General features: G+C 46.9%; 1 protein-coding gene across 1 annotated transcript in view; it reads left to right on the top strand.

Moving 5' to 3' along the window:
• Positions 1-1,088: 1,088 nt before the first annotated feature.
• The window catches only part of GDPD4 (glycerophosphodiester phosphodiesterase domain containing 4), a gene marked incomplete at its 5' end in the record, with an annotated part of 20,943 nt that continues 12,874 nt past the window's right edge, over positions 1,089-9,157 (top strand). The window contains 3 exons of the mRNA XM_010079887.1: positions 1,089-1,192; positions 2,419-2,512; positions 8,051-8,110. Coding sequence (XP_010078189.1) covers positions 1,089-1,192; positions 2,419-2,512; positions 8,051-8,110 — 258 coding nt within the window. The remainder of the gene's footprint in view (positions 1,193-2,418; positions 2,513-8,050; positions 8,111-9,157) is intronic.

Here is a 9,157-nt window from a genome sequence, read left to right as displayed (position 1 = left end):
TGAGCTTGAGAGAGGGGCAACCCAGAGGGAAATAACCCAGAGCAAGAGCAAGAACTTCCAGACAGAGCCTCACCTATACACTGGCCATGCTGTGCGTGATATAGAACAGACCATCGGCCAGTTTGGGTCTCAGTCCTAAAACTAAGGGGCGAATCCTGGGCTGGTCACTGGGGCTGTGCTCCCTCCCAGCTCCTCCTGCCCCTGCAGACACGGGCACAGCAGAGAAGCTGGAAAGTCCTTGACTGTCCTGGCAGCAGCTCTGCCCATCAGTGTGTGATCAGCTTCTCCTCAGCACAAACCCCAACACAGCCTCACACCAGCTGCTGGGAAGAAAGTTAACTCTGTCCCAGCTGAAACCAGGACAATAGGGACAGGTCAGTCCAAGCTGACAAGTGGTTGATGTGAGCCAAAGGCATCCCCACCCAACATCATTTGGAGCCCACTGAAATCTGTGGGTTGTTAGATTTGGGCTCTGAGCCATTGGTGCATTTCTTTGTTTCTGTGGCAAACTCAGTTTGTCTGTGGCACCACGAAGCTAACAAACGTGTGGTGGCAGGAAAGGACCTTGCACCAAACCCTCCAGGCCAGTGAAACATCTCAAAGCCATAGGATCAAATTAAAGGAAGTAAAATTTGGGAGCGGTGTGCAGTAAGAATTGCAAAGAGGGATGCTGCCTGGTGCAATTACCTTCCATGTGAGGTGACTAAAATAATTTATGAAGTCATCTGTTTTCCCCAAAAATAAATACTGGAGAGTATGCTTTTGATGACAAGGAGGGAAGTCATCTCCATGGCTGCTTCTAGAGGTACAGCACCAAGGCATGTTTTTTTTAGGGACAGCCTAAAAATATCTGCCATTTGCTCTGATTGTTTTTGGGGTACATAAAGAAGAAACTGTGGATGCCCCATCCCTGGAGGTGTTCAAGGCCAGGCTGGATGAGGCTTTGAGCAACCTGGGCTAGTGGGAGGTGTCCAAGAGGTTGGAACTGGATGATCTTTAAGGTCCCTTCCAGCCCAAACCATCCTATGATTCTATTCTATGATTCCATGATAAGGGTCTGACCATCTGTCCTTCCTCTCCCTCTCCAGCGGGAATGCTTGTTTTTCCCATTGCTTGTTGGAGCTTTCTGCGTCTCTCTGGTCTTTCTGTACATGTGGGGTGAAGCAAAAAATGACTACAACAGCTTTGACTGGTAAGTACCATCTTTTCCTCCTCTTCCTCTCCTTGGGCAGGTCCCCAGGGTGGGTGGGAAGAGAGGAGCACCCTCCCCAGCAGCTGGGCTGCAGCAGGGCACTTCGACCATGAGCCAAAGATTTGGCTCCTTCAACTCTTGGGTACAACATCCAAATGGAACGTCCAGCGACTTCAGAGATGCTCAGGCTTTGCCCTTTGCTTGGCTACAGTTTTTAGGTCTAAGTGCAGATTTGGGAGAAAGGGGAGAACCATCACAAAAATTGTGAATGAAGAGGACTAAACAGCTCTTTTCTTACCTTCTCTGAGTCTTTCCTGCCCGCCCCCCGCCCACCCCGTTCCCTCTGAAGAAATGCAGCGCCTGCCATTGGAGGCATTGCACCAGCTACATGACTGCAAAGAGAATTGCATGTTCCCAGGCTCAACCTACAGGGATTTATGGAAATCCTTTCCTTTTGCACTACATAGTTGCAACAGTTAGGCAAGCCTGCCCCTTAAATTAAATTAAAACAACTCAAATATTATGGGGAGGAAAGGTGAGATAATGTTATTCATCCTTGTTGAGCCTTTGGGTAAAAAAGTAAAGCTTCCTTCTCTTTCTCCTTGGGCAATCCCCCTGCAGCTCCTCCAGGTTTCTGGTGTTTTCTCCCTCAAAACCTGACTTGAATCTCCTTTTTGCTGTGGTGCCCCGCACACCCACAAGCAGACAAGGTGGGCTGTTGGCCCGGGTCACGTTGTCTTACTGTTTCCTCAGGCTGCCTTGTCTGCAGCGAGGCACTATGTCTTACAGTCAAACGTGGAACTCTCTGGAGCAAGGCCATCGATATGCTCCTCTATATTTTGTGGATGCCCCATCCCTGGAGGGGTTCAAGGCCAGGCTGGATGAGGCTTTGAGCAACCTGGGCTAGTGGGAGGTGTCCCTGCCCATGGCAGGGGGGTGGAACTAGGTGATCTTTAAGGTCCTTTCCAACCTAAACCTATTCTGTGTTTCTATGATTGTATGATTCTATTTTACCACCCCAGCACTTTGGGCTATTAGTCTGGTGGCCAATGCAATCACATTTTTGGGGAAGGAGGCTCCTACCCACTTCTGCATGTTGCAGGGTAGATTATTCCTCTCTCCCTCTCTGTTTTATTGCTTTGAAAATGTCAAAATTTCAAGGAACAGGGCTGTTGTTCCCCTCCAAACACAAACACTATTATAATATTTTATTTTTTGCTTTTTAGGTATAACTATGGGAACCTGGGCTTCTGGTTCCTCTGGTCTCTTGTTCTCCTGATTGTGGCTGCAATCTTGTTCACGTACATCTCGCTGTTGTTGGTAAGTAACGCTCCTTGTAAGATGACCATGATTTATAATCCTACAACGTAAACATAGGGATGGCTTTAATGTGTCAGACCCCATGAATTATCCCTAGACAGCAGCTACCTGGGGAAGACTGGGAACACAATGAAGGTTTGCGGTACTTTCTCCCCATGTCCACCTGTGGATCACCAGTTTCAGCTTGGGGGTATCTGAGACAGATGTAGTTTCTGTGATTTCTCTTGATGATTTCCTTTTGATGCATTTGTCCAGTCTCTTCTTGAACCCAAGCAAAGCTGTGCAGCAGTGGCTGGATTTAGATTTAGGGGAAGCTAAAGTTTGTTCTTTTGACAGCAGGGAAGTATGGGTCTCCAAGTCATATAGTGGTGGTGATATGTTGCCAAAGCTGAATTATTCCTCTAATCCTGAATAAAAATGCTCATTAGAAGAAGGGAAACATTATTACTGAGGCTGCCTTTTGTCTGCTTTGCTAGAGGACTTCTCTCCAGGTAGAAACTGCAGACGCGGTCACAAAATGCTGCTAAAGTTTATGCCCATGGAGACAATGGTCCTGAAATCTTCACTTTTCCAGATCCTGTGAAATTTTCTCTAGACTTCTGATCTGCTGTCTGCTTTGGTTACTGGAAACATAACCAAAAGCAAGTGTTTGTTAAAATTTATACCTGCTCATCCTCGTAGGGACCCCTCAGATAACAATAGATCTGCATCTGTGTTTCACATCCATCCAGAGCTATAGGCTAAGAAATTAACTCCAGGGATTGGAGTCCAAGCTCAGTCTCATGCCTGCTCCAACTTTCATTTTGAAACGCCAGGTGCTGAGGATGAGGTTATGGCTTTGACTCACCTCTGTGACCAAGACAACTTTTTCCTGCTGTTCTCCCCCGTTCCCTGATGTGTCATCATACACTCCATCTGTAAATTGCTCATAGCAGGGGATCTCTTTTTTCTTTGTTCACGCAGTGCCTAGCACAATAGGTTTCAGGGGCCCTTTGTCCCTGCTGAAGTAGAAATGTGATTTTATTCTAGTGCTAGCAATAAAATACTGAAGTGATAAATAACTGCTGCTTAGCCATGCCCACAGCGATCAATAGCATCATAAATGCTGTGGACTCACTGAGCCCTGAGTAGGACAAATAATCTTTAATGACAAGGGTTTTGTGACACCCTGGTGGCTCTAGGGTTCAACATCTGTTATTCAGCAAAGCCTACCTGGCTTTCCCAGTGGCCATGGGACAGTGTGGGTGGTTTGGTGGTTACAACGCTGTTTCGGGGAACTCAGAGGTTGACCAGAGATGCCCACATGACATGGATACCTCTGAGATTGTACCTCCCCAGGCTGTGGATCTGGAGTCAGCCTCAGGATCAGACTATACCCATCATAGCACATGCTAGAAAAGGGCTTTACAGGATTTCTTGGGTTTGAGGAACCTGAAAACCCCTGGTGTGTGAGCTTGGTCGTGCTCTGTCTGGATCCAAACACCAGCCAGTGGCCTTTCTTAGAGGAGCTTCATGTCTTTGGCAACACAGATGTAATGGCCACAAGCTATCAGGGCAGGTGATGGGCAAAATAAAGCCAGAAAGGCAGATGGAAAATGGTTGTCCTGCCTGGTTCAGTTCAGTCTTGGCCCCACTCTTCATTGTGTAGACACATCCTCCTCCTCCTCTCAGCATCTCAGTTCTGTCTAATGAGGCTAACAGCTTTTGCCTTCCTCAGGACGGTGAAACACAGATAAAACTGAAAGGATATGAGGAGTTTTGATACTATCAGCCAAGTTCTACAAGAGAAACACTTCAGAGGTGGCTCTGCTGTGGGGACAGCCCCTGCAGTGAGGGTCTGTTTGCTTCTTGCTTTCATGAAGCTGTTAAGCGACGCACACAAAGCTATTGGGTATTTCTAAGGGCACTTGTCCTGCTTGGTTGCATCACCATGTCATGCCCATGATGGATTACATCCCGTGTGCTGGTTGAAAAGTGTTGGATAGAGCCTGTCCCCACATGTGTTGCACGGAGGACTGGAGACCTTCACCCAGGCAACGTTTCCTTGTGATGTTTTGCATCAGCAGCCCAACACATCAGAAAACCGAGCACACTGATGCCCTTGTTGGAACAGAGAGTTTTTACAGCAACCAGTGGCAGGTCTGGTTTTGTTTGTGAGCACCATACCCTCTTCCTCAATGATGGCACCCAACTGGGGCGTGCAAGCCTGCTTCCATGACCTTATTGTGAACCACTGAAGCAAACACTCTTCTGCCCACCAGCCACCAGCAGTTGAACAAAGTGCTGCACAACAAAGCACTTGCTGTCTGTGCAAAGATTCTCGCCGTCCACGTGCACCATTGTAATTTTTTCAGACAATCAGTTTCAATTAATTCAATTGTTATCACTCCACAAGGCAATTTTCTCATCCCCATTGCAGCTAAAAGGTTAAGCTGAGGGGTCTAGTTGCAGAACAGTTCATGCTCAGTGAAGAAGAAAAACCTTTTCTTGTTCAGTCTTTCAATAATATTTTCCTCTGTGTCCAACCATGTTTGTTCCAATGGTTTTGGGGAGGTGACTCGTGACTGTACAATATAAAGAGGTTCAGGTGTGTCATGGCCTCTGCACTTGGAGGCTAAGAAATAACTGAAAATAGTACATTGGCACTGAAGTCCCAAAAGTTAAATCAAATCTCTATCCCTAAGATACTAGGGTACCAGAGAAGTTCTGGGTTGCTGCACAGTTTTAAGCTGAAAGAGGGGAGATTGAGATATTAGGAAAAAATGTTTTCCTGTGAGGGTGGTGAGGCAGTGGCCCAGGTTGCCCAGAGAAGCTGTGGATGCCCCATCCCTGGAGGGGTTCAAGGCCAGGCTGGATGAGGCTTTGGGCAACCTGGGCTAGTGGGAGGTGTCCCTGCCCATGGCAGGGGGGTTGGAATGAAATGGCCTTTAAGATCCCTTCCAACCCAAACCATTCTATGATTCTGTGATTTTTGTCAGAAAGTGAAGGTAGGGACCTGAATTCTGCTGTTGTGACATCTAAGTGAGCAGATGTTTCAGTTGAGCTGAGTGGCTAAGTGCCTGCCTCCACATCCTTGTGGTGGTGGGTCCAGAGCCTGCCTGAGCCTTACCAGTGGTACTGAAATCAGCACAAGGTCCTTCCCATGCTGAAGCAGAGTGGGATTAAGGGTCTATTGTCCACCATTCTGCAGCACTGACCTTGTGGTCAGTGCACCCACTCAAAAGAGGGAGACAGAGGTGAATCCCCCTTGTAGCGAATCCATCTCTCTTGCCACTGGAGAGCATCTCTTAATTACCACTTTGCAGGTAGATGGTGGCGGGGAGACACTTCCACACCTCATACCAAAGAAGAGAAGAGTGCAAGTGTTGGAAGCTGTAAGATTCAGGGAGATGATACCGCTGGCAAGAGGGATCTTGGCTCCAGCCACAGCAGTAGTACTCAGACACATATCCATCACCTAAACCCACGTGTCTGTCTGCTTGTATAAGACAATCTCAGGATATGTGTGGAAGCAGTTTGGAAGAGCTAGACCTGCTGGTGCTGGTTGTCCCTTTGCCCGAGGAAGCCTGTTCCAGGTGCAAGCCTGTGGGACATTGCTAAAGGCAGCTGCTCTCCATGGAGGAGCATATTGGGCACATCCTGAAGCAGCTTTTCAGGAGCAGGATGGAGCTAGGTTATTGTGGCTTGAGATATAAAGCTTCAGGGGTACACGGAAAGCAAAGAAAACTCAAGCTGACTGTGTCAGAGGATAAACCTTGTCGACAGCACATCGCCTCGCTGGTCCATCAAGATGTGTTCTCCTTCAGTGCAACAGAAAGGGTTCCTTCTTACACCCTCTGAGGATGACACCTGGTGATTATTCTTCTTGTAAGCTGATAATGAGATGTTGTTTCCATCCATAAAGATGAGCGTGCTCTCGGATGGCATTCCCAGATGGGTGCATCATTCATACAAAAGTTACACTGCAGTAGCAGGAGAGACTCCTGTTGAGCAAAGCCTGAGAAGTGCTGGGCTGTACCTTAGACAAGGACCAAGTCTTTGCAACGTTGTTGCAGAAAAGGGGCAATTTTGAAAGCGTCCTTTTTTCTTCTTTTTTTCTGAAGTGGCTTATTTAAATGGGGCTGGCTTAAGATCTTTGGCAGTAATTAAATTCCCTCTGAACTGCTCCCATGGTTACTCACCGTGTATTGGGTGTAGGATTCGACTAAAGGAGGCTAACATGTCAAGAAGCGCTTAAAAGCTGATCTGTATTCTCTGCTGAGTTTATATCTAGCTTCAAATCAGCATCCCAGCTGAGTCTCAGGGTGGGAAACAGCTTACATTACTTTGTTGTTGTGTTTTGGGAGAGCAGAGTCCCTTCTCCGAAATCTGTATGTCCCGCTTTCTCACAATCCCACTGTGTTATGGTCTGGAGGGATCTGGATCTTAAATGATCCTTCTCAATGGAGCACTGATGTCTACTAACAGATACTTTTCTTTAAACCCTGATATCTGGTGATACTGGTTCCCAGACTGTCCCTTACTGTGGTCGGGAAGCTTGCCCCAGGTACTCAGATTCCTGAGCACAGACCTGGGTGTTTTCATGTCAGCGAGGTACTACTGGTGAAATTCATCACCAGGTTCATCAGTTGCTTAGGCCTGAGACAACTTGAATAAACTCTCCATCAGAGCCATGGGCTGGCTTCATAGAATCCCAGAATTGTTTGGGTTGGAAGGAGATCATCCAGTTCCAACCCCCTGCCATGGGCAGGGACACCTCCCACTAGCCCAGGTTGCTCAAAGCCTCATCCAGCCTGGCCTTGAACACCTCCAGGGATGGGGCTTTCCTTATCCTTTTCCTCTTCGTGTTCAGGGCTTCTCGGGTTGTCCCCTGTCCTCTCTGGGGTTTGCTCTGTGCTTCGCAGGAACCCTCCCCAAGGGCTCCTACTTGTCATCGAGGGTGGGGGGGGGTGGGGAAGGAAAGTGCCAGCCTTGGAAAACTGGAGTTCTTTAATCTCCAAGGCAGTTTTCCCTGTTCCGAGCTGTGCCTGTCTCTCTTACGTTCCCTGTGATTGCTGTGGAAGCATTGTCTCCTTTGCTGTCTACTCTGTGTCTCTGCAGTGCTTTAGAAGCATTTTTTTATTCTGTGACCTCTCTCCCATGGTTGATATGCCTCTGATTACAACAAGTGTACAGAAAATAGGCAAGGTTAGTTCATACCACAGCAGTTGACCCTAGCCATCATTTCTTTCAGGGCTTGTACTCAGAAAGAAAAGTCATTAGAAGTGTGAACCTCAAAGCACCCAATTATCTGTTACCCACGAAAGGGCTTTGATCCTGCAGGGCAGCCTTGATGTGTGCTTGGCCGTTTCAGAAGCATTTTTTCTGTAGCAATAAACACTTCTCTCCATATACCTGTCCCACTAACAGCCTTGACATTGTGCAGGAAGACCTACTGCACAGTGACTTCCCAATGCAAAAATAATTCCAGAAATACCTCAGTGAACACACTTCTTCATCTTCTACCAGGATGCAAACGATCTCTTCTTGATTTCCCAGGTCCTAGCGACGTGTTTGCTCGCAGAAGGTCAGCAGCTGTACCTACACTGGAGTCACAAGGTGGGGAGAGTCAGGGCTTTCTGGTAATTCTTAATTCTAAATTCCAAACCAATTGAGTCTGTGGTGTTTCTTTGCATGAAAAACATCTTAAATTATGGGAGAGAAGGAAGAGAGGGATGAGGTTAACCTTAGGGGACTTTAGATACCCATCAGAATAATATCTCCACCTGAGCTGATCACCTGAACTCTCTTTGCAGTCAGCAGAGGGAAATGAACCCTCTGAGGATGCAATTCATCCAGATGGTCATAGATATCTAAATCAAGATGGGATGAGTCACACCTAAAGTACCTTTTTTCCCCACTGACTCTAACAGGAGCCTGCAGTGACTCATTCAGGTGAAGATATCTATATTTGACACGGCTACATGTGGTAACATGAAGACAAAAGCAACTTTTCGTGAGAAGCACAGCATAATTTTCCGTAGCAGACTCCAGCAGCAGTGAAAAAAGTGGCTGCTGTCTCTGCAGAAGAGAAAGCTGGCTTTTCCAAGGCGTGCTGGTGCCTTATGTGTTTTGGTCTTTGGATGGTTCGGGAAATGTGATGTGGAGTTTTGAAGGTGCAGAAACAAATCCTCAGAAAGTTGTTGCTGTAAAATGGTACATTGGAAACACCTTCCTTAAGAAATTCTTCAGGCTATGTGAGGCATTTAGAAAACGAGCCTCTAAGCCCTGCAGTTTAGGGGAGAATGTAATGTGATTGCAAATCTTCCAGTGGAAGGGAATAGCTGAATATGCAGATACTTGATCCTGTGTTTCTGCATTTAAGTGATGGAAACACAGTTATCTTTACTATTGAAAATCCACTTCCAGAAGAACCAGAAAGTTATAGAATAATTTGTAAAAAAAAAAATGGAGACTGCATCCTTGGGTGGAAGATATTAGGGACAGATTATTAAGGCGTTGATCTTTAGGATCCCCTTGAAGATGGTTAGGGTTGGTCCAATTTCTACTTAGAATCATAGAATGGTTTGGGTTGGAAGTACTTGCACGTCTCAGCAGATAGATGATGTTCCAAGAAGACCCTGCCGTCACAACCGAGATGGTACC

Source organism: Pterocles gutturalis, unplaced genomic scaffold (genome assembly GCF_000699245.1).
Source record: "Pterocles gutturalis isolate BGI_N339 unplaced genomic scaffold, ASM69924v1 scaffold29679, whole genome shotgun sequence".
NCBI classification, from domain to species: Eukaryota; Metazoa; Chordata; class Aves; order Pterocliformes; family Pteroclidae; genus Pterocles; species Pterocles gutturalis.
This window is presented reverse-complemented; position numbering and strand designations above follow the sequence as displayed.